Source organism: Notothenia coriiceps, unplaced genomic scaffold (genome assembly GCF_000735185.1).
Source record: "Notothenia coriiceps isolate Sejong01 unplaced genomic scaffold, NC01 NC01_scaffold00016826, whole genome shotgun sequence".
Taxonomy (NCBI): domain Eukaryota; kingdom Metazoa; phylum Chordata; class Actinopteri; order Perciformes; family Nototheniidae; genus Notothenia; species Notothenia coriiceps.
In genome coordinates this window covers 122,495-143,429 of record NW_011349527.1, presented here as the reverse complement: position 1 = coordinate 143,429, position 20,935 = coordinate 122,495, and the positions used below count along the sequence as shown (strand labels likewise).

The following is a 20,935-nucleotide window of genomic DNA, read 5'->3' as shown; positions in this document are numbered from 1 at the left end:
CTCCTCTCCAGCCTTTTTTCTCAGACTTGGGTTTGCTCCAATGCAATACAAACTTGCTTTTTTTCTGAAAGAGGACTTTGACAAGGGCAACTGTCCATGTTTTTTAGAAGTAGAAGCCTCTTCCGTTGACCTTGATTAGAACGTGGCTTGACCATGGAATACGGATTTTGCGTAGCATTAAAACGTCTGTGAACAGTGTTTTTTGCTGTTGTCCTACTGTTTTTGCATCCCACACTTTAGAGCGGACTCTTCTTCACAAATGCTGTTAAGGCTGGCGGTCATCCTCTCTTGGTTGTGGGTTCTGCCACAATTTCACCCCTTCCAACAGACTTTTTGTGGATGTGCTTTGAAACTGCACTCTGTGAACAGCTTGCTCTTTGAGAAATTTCTTTTTGTGTCTTACCCTCCTGATGGAGGGTGTCAATGACGGTCCTCTGGACAGCAGTCAGATCAGCAGTCTTCCCCATACTTGTGATTTAGTTTACTGAACCAAGCTGAGTGTTTTTCAAGGCTCAGGAAACCCTTGCAGGTGTTTCGAGTTAATTAGACGATTCAAGTGATTCGTTGAACACCCTACTAGTATACTTTTTCATGATATTCTAATATTTAGAGATAGGATATTTGAGTTTTCTTAAGCTGTATGCCATAATCAGCAATATTAAAATAATAAAAGGCTTGCAATATTTCAGTTGATTTGTAATGAATCCAGAATGTATGACATTTTTGTTTTTTTAATTGCATTACAGAAAATAAAGAACTTTATCACAATATTCTAATTTTCTGAGACAGTCCTGTATATGTTCATTAGGAAGAAAGGATTTTGAAGTGTGTAAAAAGGGATTGACACTGAACGCAATAATGTGGATTCTCTCACCCTCCACAGAGTCATCAAATGCGTCTTTGTTGACCAATGCGGAGAAGATCGCCACGATTACCACCACTCACACACCTCAGCAACAGGCTGCCCCTGAGGCCAGGTAAGATGCACACTGGGAAACAGAGTATTTGTACAAAACAAGTCCATTTCTTTTAAAAAGCCAGTAGAATGTTTTACAGTGTCAAAAAGCTGCTGATTCAATTCCCAATTAACTCCCTGAGACGCTTTCAATCAGCGATTATATCTGTAATATTTGACACTGAGTGCTTTTTCTTTCTGCCGCAGGAACAACACCAAGCCAAAACAGGAGTCGTTTGAATTCAAAGCACCACAGGGTCCCCCTCCCCAGCCCCCCACACAAGTCTCAGCTCAGGTAAGGAAGGACACCGGGACATCCATTCACCTGTCGCTTCATTCATGCATCTGTCCATTTCATACCACACACAGCTCAATACCCACCTCCACATTTATCTTTTCAAACATCCATTCAGCTGTTCCTGCACCCAAACCTCCCCCCTCCTGTCATGCATTCACCCACCCACCTTCCCAAGGGCGAGCAGAGTGCATTGTTATTTATTTATTATTCCACCTGCCTGCGTTATCTGCATTAAGGAAAGCCTGTTAGCTTTCAAAGTTACCCTCAGTCCAGCGTGTTCGCTGCTGCATTAATCTGCCGGTGTGGAGATGGCGCGCTCAGATAGCATTGATCGCCCCGCAGAGGAGATTAGGAGGGCGGGAAGACAGGAGCGGCTGGGGCTGTCTGCCTGTCCTCGCGCTGCCCGGCCCCCCTCTCTCTCTCTCTCTCTCGCTCTCGCTCTCTCTCTCTGTCCGTCCACCCAGAGCATCAATAATTCAGCATCCTTACACATGAGCATATGCATGTACACACACACCCACGCACACACACAGTCTGGCACATCGGTGTGACTTTCCTGAAGGGTGGCATTTGTCCCCTGCTCCTGAAATAGAAGTCCACACACACACACACACACACACAGACTTCAAATCTGAATCACAAACCCTGATGCAAATGTATCTTTCTCCCTCCCTTTCTTTCCGTGTGTGTGTGTGTGTGTGTGTGTGTGTGTGTGTGTGTGTGTGTGTGTGTGTGTGTGTGTGTGTGTGTGTGTGTGGGGTCTGGTCTGTGTCTTGATCAGGATTCTGAGTTCTACTCCGTGGACCTGGACCGAGACAACAAAGGCTTTGGCTTCAGCCTGCGGGGGGGCAGAGAATACAACATGGACCTGTACGTGCTGAGGCTAGCTGAGGAAGGAGCGGCCGTCCGCAACGGAAACATGAGGGTAAGGACACACACACACTGTACAACAGCTTTCACACACCAAAGCAGCAAACACTTCCAACATAGGAACACTTTTAAACACATAGAAGATGCCACATACTTTGCTTAAGCTTTCCTTCATATAAAAAAGGGGAATCATTCAGTCATAGGATGTTTTACTTGTAATCTGAAACAGTTGTTGTCTGTGCCTCTAGAAGAGTTTTAACATTTAGGAAAACAGGCTTGAAGATTATGAATTAATAAAGAAAGGTCTGCTTTACAAATGAGTGCTGCTGAATGGAAATGTTGGAACAGCTGCGGAGTTGTAGGGTATAGCAATTTTGGAGCTTGATACTTAATATTGAGTAAAAGTCAGGATCTCTCGGCCTCAGCTGCATAGATCTTTTTTTAATGTGAATCAAGTCTTCCAGCTCTGTTGAAGTGCGATACTAATTTGCTGCTTTATTAAGCTGCTTCCTTTCCATCCAACATTGTCCATTTCGACAGTTTACCTTATTCAAATGAAATATCAAGTCCTCCTGACTGTTGAAGTTCATTGTACTCTATTTGAGAAGCTTCTAACTTCCATATCCTGCCATGTGTTGTAATCATGTGTGAAGAAATCAGTACGTGCCAGTCATCACTGTAACTGTTTGGAAACAGTGAGAAGGGGATGATGTGTATGAGCTGCATGCCTCTTGCTAGATCAAAACCGCCTTGTTTTAAAGCTCTGTAACAGTTCATTTGTCAGATAATAGAATAGCTTTTTAATAGTTTATTTAACTTAAAAAGAGTATTTTCTCAGCTCGTAAAAGAAAACTTAATCTTCCAGTTTGTCTAAAACAAATTGGAGATGTGGGGTTTGGGCAGAGCTGTCTCAAAAGTGATTAGATTGTGACTATGTGTTCATACTGATATGATGAGTCACCACTCTCAGGTGCTGTGTAAGCCCGTTGACTGTGTTGATTAACAGGAGGGCTGGTAATCACTGCCTCATAGACTCAAACAACCATCAGAATAATATTGTCTATCAATTTAATTGCTTGTGCACAATGTTCCTCTCAATTACTGCGAGCCATGCTCCACTGAATATAAACACGGTCCCTCCAGGCTTCAGGTTCATTGTGTGTGCAATACAAAACAAGGCCGACTCATGGAGCTTACCTGTGTACAGAGTATAAACATGTAAATGAATAAACACTTGTCTACTGGCTCATGAAGTGGCATGTATACACTACAGAAGCTTTCACGAAACGGTGATATCTAACCTTTGAATTGGTTAATTGCATTTCCCCTGGGCTGCTTTATTTAATATACAATACAGGGTTAATTGATACTCCCTTATGTGTTTACTGCAGAGAGCCTGTTGGCAGTTACTCACGTGAGCTATATCATAAAATAGCTTTTGATGTATGTTATTAGCAACAGTTAGGAAGTGTGTGGGCATGCATGTATTAGCAGAGGTATGATTAGCAGCAGCTCTGTGAGGCAGTAGAGGTGTCAGTGAGAGATCCATATTCTGCCAGAGAGGAGTCCCCTGGGCAGACTGTCAGATAACTGGAGGGAAAGGAGCGGGAAGCAGAAAGGGTTTCTCCTGGCTCCCGATTCCTCTCTTGTTCTCCTCTCTGGGAGTCACAGTTGCTGACTTTCCCCCTACAGATAGACAATATAGTGAACATTGTTTTTGCTGTTGTGCGATTTAGGATTTGAAATGTAACTTCTCCTCGATCTGTCCTCCCTCTCCCTCCCTTCTGCTGTCTTCCCTCCCTTTGAACCTCCCTGCCTCTCATCTTTCCTCTCGTGTGCTTTCTTCCCCTCCGACACTTGTTATCTTCCTCTGCTATCTCCTCTCCTTCTTCTGGCTTTCTCTGTCCCTCCTCTCCCCTCCATCTTCACCTGTCACTCTTCTCTGCCTCCCATCTTTTGCCTCTCCTTCTCCCCTCTCCTTTATTCCCTCCGTAGGTCGGCGACGAAATCCTGGAGATCAACGGCGAGAGCACCAAGGGCATGAAGCACGCGCGAGCCATCGAGCTCATCAAGAGCGGGGGCCGGCGCGTCCATCTGGTGCTCAAGAGGGGCGATGGCTCTGTGCCCGAATATGGTGGGTCTATCTACGAAAACATTCCGTTCTCCCCCATCTTCACGCCCTAAGACACCCGGCGGACGGTGGTGGGTCGAAAGGGGGAAAGGACTTTATCACCCTCCCAGGACCCTTCACCCATCCCTGGGACAAACCCACTAGGGAGGGGGGAGGGGTGCTTGGTCTTGGGTCTCTCTTTGGTGGAGGTCTCTACTGNAAAAAAAACAGAGAGGTTCTTCCTCTCTGAAAAACCAGCACCTTACCGTGGTAGAGAGGTTTGTGTGCCCTGATGAACCTGGGGGCTGTGTTGTCTGGAACCTTTTCCAGACAACACAGCCCCCAGGTTCATCAGGGCACACAAACCTCTCTACCACGGTAAGGTGCTGGTTTTTCAGAGAGGAAGAACCTCTCTGTTTTTTTTAATTGCATTACAGAAAATAAAGAACTTTATCACAATATTCTAATTTTCTGAGACAGTCCTGTATAACATCTTCTACACTGAGAACATGTTATTGGATTCCCATACAGCTTCTTTTGTCATTCATATCACTTTATATAACAAATACTCCAATGGAAGTGTCTGTAGAGCTCAGAGTGAGATTAAATCAATATTTCACATGAGGAGCATTTTCATTTTCAATGTTTTTACACTGGTGTAGAAACATTAACAGAACCTATGGGGACTAGCAGCAGCTCCAGCAGCCTCTGGGCTTCCTCCACCACTTAGCCAAGATTGGGACACGAGAACAAAGCTTTTGTGCGATCAATCATTTTGACGTGATGCATGTAAAATTGTGTTTCTTTTCCAAAATATATAAATCACACCGTGGACTCTTCCTGTCTGTCTGTGAATTGTCAATCAGCGCACACTCGCAGCCTCTGAGGACATTAAAGCTGCTATTCATTCCTCCTTTTATCTTAACGCTGTTATCAATGAATTACGCTGGGCTCTAACGACACAAACCTACTGCCATTACATTACGCTTGTCGCATAGAAAAGCTCTCTTCTCATTCACATCCTTATTAACAGATATCCTTCATCCGATAACAGCTCTCTCCTCACTCACTCACTATTCCTCTCACAGGCAGGTCCTCCTTTCATCTTTTCATCTCGCCTTCACCTCCATCAGTCCCCTTAGAGCCTGCTGGCTTAACACTTTGATTGCCCGTTGACCACGTGGTACAAATCAAACAGCCTGGCTGCAGCGTGGGTTAGTGGGTGAGTGTAATTGAACACTGCCTACAGTAGAACCATAGGTGTAGGCTACAGTGTGATGGTTGTCCACCCGTACGAGCTCCTGGCATCTTAGCACCTCACATACTTTCTGTTGCTCATTTTCCCATTTAAGCCTCAAACGTATCCCTGTAAACCCTGTTCGCCCCTCCATCTGCTCGTTTGCATAACCCACTCCTTCCATCCTGCTGCCTCTCTGCATTTATCTCCCCAACTGTTTTCCTGTTAGGCAAATTAGTCGAATTAGCTCCGTTTTACTCTCTCTTCCGTTACGCTGGCAACCCACTGCCTCTTTTCTCTCCTTCAAAACATCCACAGCGCAAAGAGTAAAGCACTAATCATTTCTCTCTGGCGCTGGCAATATGCCCCTTGCACTGAATGGTAGTAGAGCAGGTACAATCAAATAAGAAATGCAGAACAGATAAGAGAAGTCAGACAGCATTTTCACACATCATATCACCTGAGGCACGTCTGTCTCTCTCTCTCCTACACAATAGGAAGCAACAAGGTGTGCCAGGCCTCAAGTCTACGCTGCAGAGACACACGCTTTGATTGGGGCATTAGCTGTTTGTGCATTATTTACAGCGCACCAGCAGGAAGAGTTCCTGTTTTCCTTGTCATTGCAGACTTGAGCATCAGTCGCAACAAAACTCCATCTGTGTTCCTACACAGGGGAGCAGTGAGCTCAATGGAAACTTCACCTCGGAAGAACCTCTCGCGGTGTTATTTATTCCTGTTGGAAAGTTTGGACAAGCTTGATCCACACAAAAATAAGGCTGCTCAGTCATGTGCGAAACTCAGAAACACAAGCCACTATCTTTCCCTGCCACTCTCTTTGACTCTGTGTCAGACGCCATCTGATTGTTTGACATATAAACACAAACCAGAACTTTCCGATAAAGCACATCCAGTTATTTCTCTCCGATGTCTTCTCTCTTGCTCTCGATCTCTTTTTTGGCAGAGCAATTTTGTCTCGGGGGAGGGGGAAAAAAAACAAGAAAAAAACTCCTCATCCATAAGATGTGAGCCGGAAAGCAACTAGCGTCGGACAAATAGCTCCAATTTCTTCCCGAGCGCAGGTTGACAGGGAGTATCGCCTTGTTCGCACACAAACACACACACACACTTAATTAAACAGCATTTGTGAAGCATGCCAGGGTGATCTGTCAGCACAAAATTGCGAGAGCTCTCAGCTGCAGCGAACAACATACAATGAGAACAAACTTTTCCTTAAAACCACTTTAGACTTAAGATACAACCACAGAGGAAGTTCTGCCTCTCCCACTCAGACACACACTAAAACACACACCTATCCATCATTTCAAGTAGAAAAAGTTCCTTAAAGTCCCCAAAGAAGCCGTTCTGTCAACACTGCCGGGTCGTTCAAGGCACTGTGAATGAACTGTACGATTTATATAACCCTACAGGCATACATAATAACCACTCAGGAAATTGATGACTTGTCCTGCAGCTCAAAGAAACTCAGACTACATAATAATACTTGTAGTTGATCGCGTTGTTGCAAAAGTCTGCAACCTTAGTTGAACCTTTATGAACTGGCTCCTGCTAAATATTGTGTCTATGGTCAGAATGTGCTGTTTGGCAAAATCCCTCACTGTTGCAAGGACTCTGAAGGCATCCCTCAGGTTGCTGGTTCCCAATCTTGGTATTTTATTTAAATAATTTACTAATAAACAAATGACTAATTCAAATGAGCTTTAAAGTGGACCTATCATGCTATATTGGAAACATATATTGTAGGGCCATACCTATACAAAACATGTCTGTGAAGTTTTTTTTCTCAAAATACCAAACAGTTCACCCATTGTAGCCTTCCCTCATACTGCTCAAACCCCTCTTTTGAAGCCCTGTTAGAAAAACGCGGATCTTGGGTCCTTAGCTTGAAAAAAAGAAAAGAAGAGGAGGCGGAGCTAATGCCTGATCAGAATTCTACCGGAGGTAAAGTTAAATTCGGTTGTGATAAAACTCCATCCTGTTTAAACCATATCAAGGATTATTTCTGAAACAGTATGGAGCTCAAAGGCTTTTTCTCTTGCAGGTTTATACAAGGCGAGTTCTTTTTTTATTTCCTGCTTTTTAAAACATGTGCTCTTCAGTACAGGTTAGCTCTGAGTGTTAGCGAGGCTTGCTAATGTAAACAAAGACGAGATTACGTCCAAAACACGTCAGGCATTGTTTCTGATAGCAACTTTCTGTGGGTCCGCTGCCGATTTGACGTCAGTTCGGATGGAATCTGAATCCGCTCGTTGTACACCCGTTTTTTAAAAAGATTTGGGTACAGAGGAAAGGAGAGAGGGTCTTATTTTCTGACGCTGCGTGAGTTCCCCGACGCACCGGGGACACATATGTATGTATAAAAGACATCACAAAGTACATTTTGCATGATAGGTCCCCTTTAAGTAAAGTGTAGTCCTTCCCTGTCCCTCCCTACTCACCGTCCCCGGGGATGATGCGTAGTGTGACGGTGTTCCCGGCCTCCTTGATGAGGTTGACGATGTCAGAGTGGGACTTGTTGGTGATGGAGCAGGAGTTCACGGCCAGGATGCGGTCGCCGACCTTCAGCTTCCCGCAGCGGTCCGCCGGGCTCCCCTCGATGATGCGCCCTATTTTGTGGGGCATGGCCACACATGCATTGCCAGCTATGGTCACCATTGACACGTTGTGATTCAGTGTGTGTGTGTGTGTTTGGAGAGAGAAGGGCAAGGAATTGGGAAAGGAGTAGAAAAAGAGGATCAGAAGAATAAGGGTTAATTCACCGACAGCCAGCAGCCAAGGCGCAGTCCCTGAGAGAAGCCGTTCAGGAGAGAACGAATGCAAGCGTTGGCAAAGAAGGGCAAAGTGAGCACCGCAAAATAATCTGTCACTCTTATTCCTCTTAGGCCTTTATCTGTAAATTGTTTTTTCAAACGAGTCATTGGGAAACGTATCGTCCAATGTGCTTTCTAGAGCTGCTCCTGCGCCACATTTCCGAAATGGTTATCATTATTATATTTGCATGAGAGCCTCTAAGCAAATAATAAACCGGTGTTGTGTCGTCTGCATCCCAAACACCTGGATCCGCAGAAAGACGACATTCATCAAAGCTGACATCTCAGCAGCTACCCTGAGGTCTCTCCGTTTCTTGTCCTCCCTTCCTCCCTCTCTTTCCTATGTCTGCAGTCTGACATCAGTCTCTGCAGAGAAGAGGAGCATGCAATCGCTCCTTCCTTTCACCATCTTCTTTCATATTATCATCCAACTCTTCTCTTTCTCTCGATTATTACACTATTATACTTAGGGATGGGTATCGTTAAGGTTTTAACGGTACTACTACTTTTATCGATACCGCTTATCGGTCCGGTCTTTTAACGGTACTTTTATCGGTTCTTTTGGAGAGAAAAATAAGGTAAACTAACTAAACAAATTGTGAACAAAACTAACAAAATAAATAACTCAGTTACCTCTAATCATTAACACATGTTTGTATAATGTAGTTAACTCCGTGTGTTGCTGCTAGCATACATACCTGACGTGGAAACGTTACTCGTGGATGGGGCTACAGAGCTGCTAGAAAGACATTCGAACCCGGTGCATTCCTCCGTCTGAATGTGGTGCACTTTTGCTAAATGTTTCAACAAATTGCTCGTGTTACCGCCCTTACATGCTAAACTCTTATTGCACTTTAGGCGGGTAAAGTTTAACCACACCTCGGAGCGCGTTCTCTCCGCCGTCTCCTCCGTGTGTGTGTTGCTGCGTGTGTGTAAACTGCCCCGCCCCCTCGCAAGCAGGCGGGGGAGAGCGATCGAAAATACTAAAAATAATCATAGAAGCATTTTTGCAGTCTTTTTGCATGTTAGAAACGGAGTTGGCGACACTAAAACTGCAATATAATGTTTATGTAGCAATAATACATATGACATATTTTTTTACATGTCTCCAGTACCGATAAAAAGACCGCTAACGTCGGAGCTTAACGGTACCACGGTCTTTAATAATTCAGCCCGGGGCCTGTTTAATACCGGGGCTCGGTACCCATCCCTAATTATACTTGTCTAACCAGGACCACCTCTTCTTTTCAACTTTATCTAGCTGTAAAATATTGAGTAAAAAGTAAATGAACGGAGAGACAAAGAGAGAGTAATACTCTGGCATTTCTGTATAAAACCAGTGCTGCTCCAGTATGTGTGGACTGGTTTCACGCAGCCACTGGGTTTCCCCTGGATTTTTACATTTCAGGTCAAATCAAATTAAGCGTATCTGCTGGCCCATCCATTTGGCTCTGCCCTGTGAAAAAGAGGAGCTTTGCTACTCTGTAAGCTGACCTGGAAAGTTGAGCATTTTCAGTCCACCCACACTGACAGAGATAAGAGCACAGAGGGGAGAGGAAAGCCATAGTGGTGCAGGCATGAAGGAAGTATAGAGCGCACTGCATAGAAAAGACTTGTTTGTAAAAGCAATATCGCCAGCTTTATGGCTAGTTAACAGTGTCTTAATTGTTTCTGATTAAATAACCTAAAATATGTAGAAGAGGTAATTTTGTAGGTCAGTCCATCTCTCTGATCCTACCTTGTTAAATAAATAAATATTACTCACACTGATCACTTTCCATATTTACCCTGCCTGCAGCACTCATTCTCATTAAGTTGCCATTAGGCTTTTAGTGCCAACCTGCTGGGCAGAAGCAATTTAAGTTGAGCTGAATAAAACAAATGCCTTATGTAAGACCCACTTCACTTGTGATCAATTATGAAAGCTTTGTGTGAGTGTAGCAGCAGCTGCAGGGCGGAGAAAGGGTTTCAGTGGCACGACTTGACGGGCTCAAGATGAAAATGAGAAAGAAGAACCTCTGTTTTGAAGTGGAGTGTTGGTATTGATCTGGTGGGATTGTAAATAGCCAGAATCGGTACTGGTTGTCAGGCTGTTTAGTGTTCAGAGGTTTCTATAGATGATACAAAGACAGCCCACAAAGAAGACAGGAAGATAAAAGGCTCCAGCGATGAGGGAAAGCTATGGGGTGTGTTTTTTTGTTTTGCTCAGTGGATCAAATCTTTAAGAAATCTGCATGTTCCAGCAACAAATGTGTGTGGTATTTCAAACAAATAATGACATCTCTTACCAAAGGTGGTGCCAGCTTCGGGCCGCGACACGGAAGACACGATGACGAAACCGAATCCTTCGCTCTCTCCGCGGCGGATCTCCACGTCGTAGGGCTGCATGGTGGAGGGGGCGTTGGACATGACGACGGGGGGCTGAGAGGAGTTGGTGGGGGCTGCAGCCACGGCGATGACGGCGTTACCGCTGCCTCCCGCCCCTCCGCCGCCTCCCCCGCTGCCGATGCCAGAGGTGGAGCCGCTGCCGGAGCTCACGGTGTTCAGAGAGTTCTGGCTGCCCTGGGGGTCGCGCTTCCCCATCTCCTCCGTCAGGCTGGGGGCCTGGTTGCTGCTGTGGTGGGAGGACGCCGGCGAGGGTGGCACGTCTCCTTCTGCTTTAACTAGAGATGGCAGAGGAGGATAAGATGCATGATATTCAGTGACGGGTGGAAGAGGAAGTGGTATTTAGGAGAAGATAGAAAGACACACATTGCAGACAGGGTGGTGAGAAAGTACAAACTGAGGTGGTGACGCAAGAACATCGACAAGAGAACAAATATTATGCCAGACAGTGTTGCATAAGAAGTTCAGGAGATAATTGAAGAGAAAAAAAGCTGAATAAGACACCGGTGCATATTACATCAAGATATGATGACAACACAGCTAAGCGTTACATCACCCGTGCAATCTGACAGCATAAGAGATTGTAAACAAACAGACAGGTTTCTTTTCCCATCACAAGCAAATTTATGCTGATATGGTGAAAGACAAGCTGGCGAGGGAGCTTGAGAAGAAGAGCCCCTCCAACAATCTCTCCCCCGATCTGTTTCCGAACAAAAGATGAACTAAAGACACGGCCCCGCCTCCGGTATCCGGACATTTCATTCCACTTTTCATTTCCTGCACAGCTGCTCGCGAGAGGCGCCTCACATTCTCAACGCTCTGAGGCAGACGGGGAGCAGAAATGCGCTAATGTCTGTCCGCTGTCGCCGGGACGAAGGTTGACCACCCTCTTCATCATATTTATGGGCCTTTCTTTATCGCCTGCCAAGGAGCAGGGTGGAGCAGCGCAGGGAAATGTGCTGGTGGTAGCAAAGGAGCACTTTCAACAGACCATTACCTAGCAAGGCAACACCTGCACATAGCAAACATGGCCCTGCGCCTCTGGGGAAACAGCCATTGATACAAACGGGGCCCTTAGCGATTACATTTAAAAAGTGTTTTCCACATGTATCTATCTTTAGGTCTTTTACAGCTTAGGCCCCTCCCTCTTTCTTCTTACCGGTGTAGGTGGCTTTGCGTCGCACGGTGAGGTTGACGTGGCCCTGCTTTGCCGCCTGCTGCATCAGTTGCACCACCAGTTGGTGCGACTTGCCGACCACTGCGGTGCCGTCCACGCTTACCAGCTCATCTCCGGACCGCAGGCGCCCGTCTTCGTCTGCCGCGCCGTATTTCACTATGTGTCCGATGTAGATCTGAAACAAAGCATATATATGAAAACGTAAATAAATAAATAAAGGCTGTTACGGCACAAAATCGAGGCTATCATAAGGGTTTCTGCAAATAAGGTTACTCATTGATCCTTTAATGAGGCAGGATTTATTTCGATTCACATATACGCTTCAATTCAACGATTCATGTCCCAACTTCTGAAGCAGGACTATAGTTGGCATGCAGTACAGGTCTGCTACAATTTAAATCACACTGTTAACTGTTCTCACAAAGCCTACAACTGTTTTCACAACAGCTCAATAGTTAATCATTATTTTGCTTCCCTTCAACAAAAAAAAAATGCAATGCAGGCCAGTGAACAAGAACAAACAACTTTGCCTATTTAGGAATGAGAATAAAGCAGTGGTGTGTGTGAGAGACGGGTGGTCTTCTGTTTACATTGGCCGGATCAAAGAGAATCTGTGTGGAAGAAATCACTGATTTGAAGCTGATAAGAAGCTCAGAACTCGGCACCGGACGCAGATGAACAGAGAAAAACACAAATCTCAGACCGGTGCTGTATTTCATCTTTCTGTGGTTTATCCATTTCACACAAATATGCTGTGAAAATTGAAAAGCAAACCAGAGGGAATGAGCTGTGAGATAGAAAGTGTGGGAGAAACTCACCGGCTCCCCGGCCTCGTTGCCTCCGAGGATCCTGAAGCCGAACCCTGTGTCCTTCCTCCACAGGAAAATGTCCTGCTCTTGGAAGTCTGGAACTGTGAAATCAAAAGAGCAACATTAACATTTCTGCATGAATACCAGCAGCCAGCCCAGAGGACTTCCTGCACCAAGGCAAGAAGAACTCAGCCATTAGCCTCAAGTAAAAGTCCCTCTTCACCACCCAATTCAGTCAAAGCCTCATGCTGGGCTGGAATCAAACCCCCCGCCTGCTTATTTCAACATACAAATATCCTTCCTTCCAACTGTTCCAAGCTTAGTCACTAAGACGGCACTTTGCACAAACAGTCTGTCTCGAGGCTTTGGGGAAGGTGTTTGTTCTTGCCGTCAAAAGATCAAACAGATCTATTTCGGGTAAAGAGCAGAGGTATGGAGCTTAAATAAACTCTCAGAAGCAAGACAGGCTGCCAGAATAATTCAGCGCACCCTCTTCATGGGTCCCATAATTAGAAACCAACAGGCTGAAATTCCAGTCTGAAGTTAGGAGAAATATTATCCTTTACTTTTTTTATTCTTAGCTTTTTATGACATTTTCAGCGATGCTTCTCACTAGTAATGACTATTCTAATGCACAACACTGTTTCTTTTATGAGGCGAAGTGTGACATGCAACTCTGTTTCTACTCGCCCATAATGTAAGGAAGCACTTTCCAGAAAGAGGTGCTAATACATGCTGGAACATGCTATATATTATTTAGTGTAGTTAGCTGACAGTCCACTCGGGTCCACAAGAGAAAGAATTGTGTGTGTGTGTGAGTGTGAGTGTGTGTGTGAGTGTGTGTGTGTGTGTGTGTGTGTGTGTGTGTGTGTGTGTGTGTGTGTGTGTGTGTGTGTGTGTGTGTTATTCGCTAGAGAGATGCTGTGCTCAGCATTGGAAATTATGGGAGGTAAGGGGCTCAAATTCCCCAAATAATCTTAGAAAAATTTCGCAAATAACTGCAATAAAAATTGCTTTTAAGAATAAAGACAAAAATATGTATTTACCAGTTAGTCAAATATCCTAATCCTGTTTATCCTCATCCAATTCCTTTTAATTATATGCGTTTAAGGCACTGTTTTTTGCCCCACCAAATGTTGACAGTGGTGACAAACATTGCCTTCAAATATGTCTCCAACACTGGCTGTGCTATAAAAGAGGCATTGATCTGCAGGCTGACAGCTCGTGGTTCTTGTTGCAGTGAATGTGGGGGGGCTCAGGGGGACCAGGAGCTAGTGGAGAGACGGAGCGAGCGTGCATGTGTGTGGCCTCATCCCGGCGTAAACATGAGCTTCTTTGCTTTGGATGGGTGTATATACTTATTCATGTTATGTGCATGCATTTGTTTGTCCGCAGCTGTGTTGTGCTGACTGACAAACATGCACCTCTGAGCAAACTCCTAGGGAGATTTCCTCCTTGCTCCAACACGCTGCTGCCAAGGCCACTAAAGCTACTGAGAGGCGGGCAGGGTGGCAGAAGGCACAAACAGCCTGCTCCCAATCTGTTCCTTCAGTCAACAGTTGAAATCCCTGCGGAATAAAGCTATCCCCTTCCGATCCATCACGATGTAACAGTGGAGGAAGTGGGAGAGGAAGAGTCAAGAGGGTAACTGTTGCAATCTGCACCTGCACTCGCTGGGTTCAACTGCACAGTTACACCCTGCTGCTGTCGATTAATAGATCCATAAGTGATTCCCACAGTGAGGTAACGGGGCGTGAACGGATCAATATTTTACAAAGATGTACGGACCTGTGCTGAGCTATGTGTTCGGACTGCAAATACCAAGCCAGGTGGTTCAGAGAGCGTGTTTACGCCAGACAACAGGCCTCAAGCAGCAACAGTCTCTTAAACGTATCTTTTATTTTCCCTTATTTTTGCCAGCAGCATCAAATGCATCTTAATGCGCTGTTACCCAGGTGTGCTGAATGATAAGACTCACTTGATCATAAAGTAGAGGCATGAGGCTGATTTTATTTTATTTTTTTAGCATAGAGAAAACATTATAAAGGCAGGTGTAGGGCCTTGTGCAAATACTTAGGTAAAAATGGCGATTACCTCTAAAAGATGTAAGAAGACATTGTGTTTACTTGCGTTGGACAAAAACATTTGTGGACGGTGAAAACAAGATGATTTTTCTTATCTTTGGTAAGAGTTCTCATGACAATTTGTAAAATGCTCTAATTAAGAGCAGAGGAAAAATAAGAAAACATTGGGAATATGAAACGTTGGGATTGTTCGCTTCTTGCGTGAGACCAAGTAATCAAAATGAAGGCCAAGCAGCTTCCCTATCCTCTGGCCTAGTTTTAGAGCAAGTTCTTAGGGGGAATTTTTTTTTTCCTGCAAATGGAAAAATCATTCACCACATGGGGTGTTTAAAGACCTTGATCTCTGCAAAAACTTTTCATTATAGCGAATGTGGCGTAGAGAAATGTCTCTGCTGCAGCCGAGGCCTGGGCCCAATGCGCAGCAGGATCTCAGGATGAGAGCTCAATGCAGCGTGAGGAAACGGGGGATTTAAACCTGCAGGTACAGGTCACTGTCCTCCCTGCCCTTCTCTCTGGACTCATTTCTTCTGCCCTTTACCTTCAAATCTCTTGATCCCAGAATGTTGGAGCTTTCTCTTTCATTTCCACATTTTTGTCATTTCCCTCTTTGCTATCCTTTGTGCTCTCTTTGCGGTCCCCCCCCCATTTGTACTGAGCAAACTAGCTCAGGCAATTTGGAAAACCCCTGCTGAGACTCCATCACCTTAGGACAGGTAAATTAAGACTTAATCTCCCCCTTCGTCTTGGTTTCTTCCAGTCCTCCTGACTATTCTTTATTTCATTTATAAATCAAACACTATTGTCTTCTGTCTGCTCTCTGAGCACACGTTCAGCCCTTCTCTTCACACTGTTTCTCTTAGGCATCTGAATAATGAAAATCCTTGACAAGTGGTGCATAATAAGTTATTAGATGTTTCTTGGCCCTTGCAGACTCCTGCTTTTTCCTCTTCCTCCTGGCTTTTTATTTTTTTGTTACTTGACAGAGGATGTGAGGGTTATTCTTTTTAATTGGAGCTTTCCCTTTGCTTTGGCGAGGCTAGACAAAGAGGAGGGGGGTATGCAATCCGCTGACATCGACTCTACAACTGCAGCTAATTATACGCCTGTGTGTCTCTTTAGGGAAGTGTAGTGTAAAAGTGTGTCAATGGTGGCAGTGTCGACATTTGGACCACAGTGGCACCTACAGTAATGGCTTTTAAACGGCTGCACAACGAACATGCTGCTTTTAATTCCGCTTGGAAACAAATGCCAACTTTGTGGCTTTGAAGAACTGATTTGAAGATGAATAACTCATTTTTCCAGCTGTGCGTTAGATGTCTGTTTGTTAAATATTAAGCTGGAGCCGGTGGGCGATTAGCTTGGCAGAATATGTGATTATTAGTGAATATATGTGCGTATAAGTCAGTTACTTACATGCACAAGTCTTATCCCAGATTTCGCTCCAAAGCGTGCACACACACACCAAGGGTCTCCCTGATCCAACAGCCCCATGCAGCCCTCAACCAACCGCCACCAAAAAGTATATACTTACGCCTACTTTCATACATGCTCCTGGACTGGGCCCAGATCTTAAAGGGGTCTGGTTTTCTTTGGATGGTCCCGTCTGCCGGGGAGTCCTGGGGCGGCAGGCCAGGCAGGGGCTGAGAGGGGGGCGGGGGGGCGATGCTCTCGTTGAGAGTGGCCGCCAGGGACGAGTGCACAGGCGAGTCTGTGTGGGCGCTCCGGTGGCTGGAAACGCTGTGCTGGGAGCTGTTCTGACTGTCTTTCCTCGACAATTGCTGTTGGAGAAGCAGATCAATATCATTTGCCAATTGTAAAAGAGAGACACAAAAAAAAGGTTATTGTATGCTCAGCAGCGGAAAGACAATCTGGGGAGAGGAGAATCAGTGGGGTGACAACTAGAAGACAGAAGAATTTCAGATTAGAGATCAAAAGGATGATAGATGGCTGCTCCGTGGGGTAGAACCCGAGTGTATATAATGTCAACCATTGTTGCGTTGCGACTGACACAAACAACGATCAACCTGTTTGGGAAAATAAAGGACCACGATGGTTTCTCATGATTGAGCTGTGGGAGAAAACAACTGTATCTTAACTTACGAGAGCACATTGCTTAGTCCTTTTGTTAAACACAGAGGAACTGCATCCATTGCTGCACCTGGAGGGATATCCACAGCGAATAAAGCCCTTGTGTGGTGTTTGAAACGAAGCTGGGATCCAACTGGTGGAGCCAGAAAATGTAAAACCCCTCATAAATTGCCACTGGCCCCTCAGTAACATGGGCACTTAAGCACCTGCTGAAGGATTTGAAGGGAGCGGTGCTTGAGCAGAGTTAAGCACATACAACCCTGAGCAGAAGTACAAGAAGAAATCCTTCCCATGACCCGTGTCACAATAAATCTTTCTTTACAGTCCCATCCTCACCATTATTCTGCAGATTTTCAAAACAATTGCACTAAAGGGAGAGGGTTACAAACGGAGCGTGAGAAACAAAGGGATATATTTTAAGATGACAAGAGAAAACCACTTCAGTTCAGTCTCTTTGCATCATGTGACCTCCCGGTTCTTTGGATGTGGTGCACAAAAATACACCAGTAAGAAGGACGGGGGCGGATGGCTCATCTGTTCTTAGATATCAAAGTGTTTGGCCTTCAAAGTGCAGTCTTCAATACATTCACACTCATCACTTGCCAAATCAGCCTATACACCTCTGCAATTCATGTATATATTCATCATCCTTGTTAAACATAGAAGAGGCTTGAAGCTTGAGCTAGTATTAAGTTAAAAGCTGTGGATCCAGCTTTATTGCTACAAGTGTTATGAGTGTAACATCACTGGGTTTTTGTGGGGATGTAAAAATCAAATGATTTATATAATTAGTAACAACTGCAGGCTAGGTTTGCTGCAAAAGTCAGAGCTCAGGACTGATCCTTCCCTGACCTCATAATGATTTTTTTGGACTCTTTCATTCCATCAAACAAAATGGGGCCTCCATTAGCCAATGCGGCAGCTTTCGTTTTTGGTTTCTCTCACTTTGATGTACACAAAGTCCAAATCCCTTCCCCCTACTAAATGAAAACAAATCTCTTGTTCTTGATGGATCCATTAAATGTGACCTTCTGCAGTCACTGTGTTCTCCCTCTCCCCCGGGACTGCCCTAATACATTGGTTTCTGCTGCTCCAATAACTTATTAAGGAGACAGAAGATGGGATGGATGGATGGAGGGAGGGAGGGGGGGCCTCAGTCAATGAAAACAAATCCTCGCTGCTTCCTCAGACTCCTCTTGCCCAGCAGCAGGCCATACTGAGGTTCAGAGGCTCAATGCCTGACAGCATTAGCAGTCCTCTTTAATGTGTTTTATTGCTCACAAGCTACCCAACATTATCTTGAAACATCATGCATTATCGTCCTCAATGTACCACCGCTATTATCCGCTATAAAAATACCATACCATCACCATTATCATCTAACATACCCAGCACCAACACCACCACCACCACCCCCTCGTATCTACTTCACATACCATCCTAGTGTAATCTCTGTATGGAGGAGCCTGCTCCATATGATCCTGCAAAAACAAAATGGACAAACACACGTTCAGTGAGTCAGACAGAGTCATCATGTCTCTGCGTTAATGCAGCGGATGTCACGGGATGAGGCCGACTCTCAGCTGTGATCCTACATTCCACTCTCACACTGCAAGCTTAGCACCCCGCGCGATGCGATCATCAGCGTGTTAGCAACCCAGCTCACGCTGTGCATCAAAGCCCCTCGTCCAAAGCCCCCGCCACAGAGAGGAGGGGAGTGGGGGGGGGTGCTGATGTGAAGCTACAGGGATCCACCCCCGCACAGCACAGCATCCCAAACAGACTACAAACAGACCCATAAGCGCAACACAAGTTACACCTTAGAGAGAGAGAGAGTCAGGGACGAGGTAAGAGAGGAGAGACCAACATCCCTCTGGCTGATACATCATGTAGATTGAGGACAGGAGAGTGAAGTATAGATAGGAGAGGAGAAGCGTGTTGACAAAAAAAACAACAACTTACCAGTTTCGGGCTCTTCTTTGCAGGTGCCACCCCTGTGAAGCCAAACAGAAATGGGGAAGAAGAGGAAAAAAGAGAAGGTTACCAATGTAGTTTGAGTTTATCGTCCACGTTCATAGAAAATACAAAAAGAAGAAAACAGATAACGCAGACTCCAAAACAATCTCAGCTCATCTATCCCTCGTCTCCTTCTCCCTCCTTCCCTCTCTTTCCCTGCTTGGTTCCTTTGCTCGCCCATCCGCGGCTGGTGTTAGAGGAGGGAAGGGAGGGGAGAGGAGGTGGTGGGGGGCACTCATATCTCTAGTTACTGCCCTGCATTTCGCGCAGACGGAAACCGTAACGAGTAAAGAGCTGCGAGTGACAAAGAACAGTCTAAGTTTGTCTCCAGCGGTGTATAATAAGTAAATATTCTATTCTCAGGTGTACGCTAAAAAGATTCTATGGTTGTTCGGAAGGCGCGGGGTAAGCGTAAACGATGAACATCATAAGGTTGGTTCTTGTAGTGATGAGCCTGTTGGTTTAATGAGGGTGTGTGCGGAAAGTACGAATGGTGTGTGATGTTTTTTTTTGAGAGAACAAGCCCTTAGAACCCATAGTTCTTTAAGGTATATTGATATGTATGTTGACAACAGAGGGAAAGTACACCGATAACGTCTCAGGCTACAGCAAACCTTCATGTCTAGTACCGGCTACCCAACCTGTGTCGCGTCCGTACGCGCGTTCTCGCCTACAACGAAGAGTGGACGTCTCGGTGGTAAAGAGCGGACTACTGCCCTGGGGGATCGCAACGTCCTCCAGACCAGATCTCTTCATCCTGGCGGCAAACCACCTCCGATGTTTCGTAGGTAAACCAGGTTCCATGCCTGATTGTATGGTTCACGAATCAGGATGTAGTGGTGGTAGTAAGACGGGCCACTCAATCACGATCCCGTAAGTCCGTTACAGACTGGTAACGCTTCTGATTATGAGCCAAGAGCCTGGTCTGCGAAGGTGAAGCTTATCGTTTGGTCACTTCTGTGCACTCACCAACCGTGGGTACCCCGAGACGTTGACGATGTATTAAGTGGTTAGGTAATTTCGCTACATACATATGTTGTCTAATAACTACAAACACTACATAACTACAGCAAATCAATAACGACATCAACATGTTACTGCATCTCAGCACCATAATCACACACACACAACACACACACAACACACTACATTGACAAGGCAATTACACACAGTACCCACGTAAACACACCTAGTCAACACTCAGACACAGCTCGAATCGTCCAAACAAACGTGACTATCTTATTTTCGTTGTAACTTCTTCCTATCTACATGACACAACAAAGGACAACACGAATCTTTTGCGAGAGAACAACACATATACACACACGACACGGACCCAGTAACTCCAACGTCAAGACTCTTACGCAATGCTATCTTTCCTTTTTTCTCTATCTTCTCTACTCCGCCAATGCACGAGGGAAGTTCTACGAAGGGCTTCTCTGTCTATATTCTCCTCCGCTCAACTATCTCTCGATGTGTTTGTCCAGTCGTGTAGCTCCCTTGGCCATCCCTCCTCTCCTCTCCGCGGTCAGCCCTTTTGGTTTCCTTTTCCGTCCGGTACAGGTTATAACGCCCGCTCTGAGGCCAACAAGTGTCCTTTGTATATGTGACATCGGTTCTGAACTCTCGTTCCGTATGGCCGGATATCTACTGACCTCGGCAGCTGTCCCTGCGCACGGCGTCAGAGTCTGCTGTGTAGTGCCTGATTCTCTACCAGAGTCATGTGTTCGTATGCTCGCGCGTGCGATGCCAAGTTGTGGATAATTTTAAATTTTACGATGGTACCTTGTAGGTATGTCGGAAGCCTGGAGGAGAGAGGTGTACTCGATACGTATGCCGGTCTAGGGCGGTCGCGAGAGAGGAGTGGAGAGGGAGAGAGAGGAGAAGAAGGAGGTCAGAATCACGAGAGGGTCCCTAAGACAGGAGAATTTGTAGAGGAGTGAAAGGGAGGAAGTTTGTGTGTGAACGAGTGTGCGCACCTCATCGGTCCGAGACATCGCTCGCGGCCCATCGGGACCTCCGACGTGGTCAGTTCGGCTCGCGACCGGCGCCGTGCACACGGTCTATCTAGCGCACGG

At 45.5% G+C, this 20,935-nt stretch overlaps 1 protein-coding gene across 1 annotated transcript in view; it reads right to left on the bottom strand.

Moving 5' to 3' along the window:
• The window catches only part of LOC104949857 (membrane-associated guanylate kinase, WW and PDZ domain-containing protein 1-like), a gene marked incomplete at its 3' end in the record, with an annotated part of 79,446 nt that overhangs the window by 8,117 nt on the left and 50,394 nt on the right, over positions 1–20,935 (bottom strand). Inside the window, exons 14-20 of the mRNA XM_010776291.1 lie at positions 18,804–18,835; positions 18,278–18,322; positions 16,285–16,531; positions 12,679–12,770; positions 11,843–12,035; positions 10,587–10,961; positions 7,927–8,130 (exon numbers count right to left, since the gene is read on the bottom strand). Of these exons, the coding sequence (XP_010774593.1) occupies positions 7,927–8,130; positions 10,587–10,961; positions 11,843–12,035; positions 12,679–12,770; positions 16,285–16,531; positions 18,278–18,322; positions 18,804–18,835 (1,188 nt within the window). The remainder of the gene's footprint in view (positions 1–7,926; positions 8,131–10,586; positions 10,962–11,842; positions 12,036–12,678; positions 12,771–16,284; positions 16,532–18,277; positions 18,323–18,803; positions 18,836–20,935) is intronic.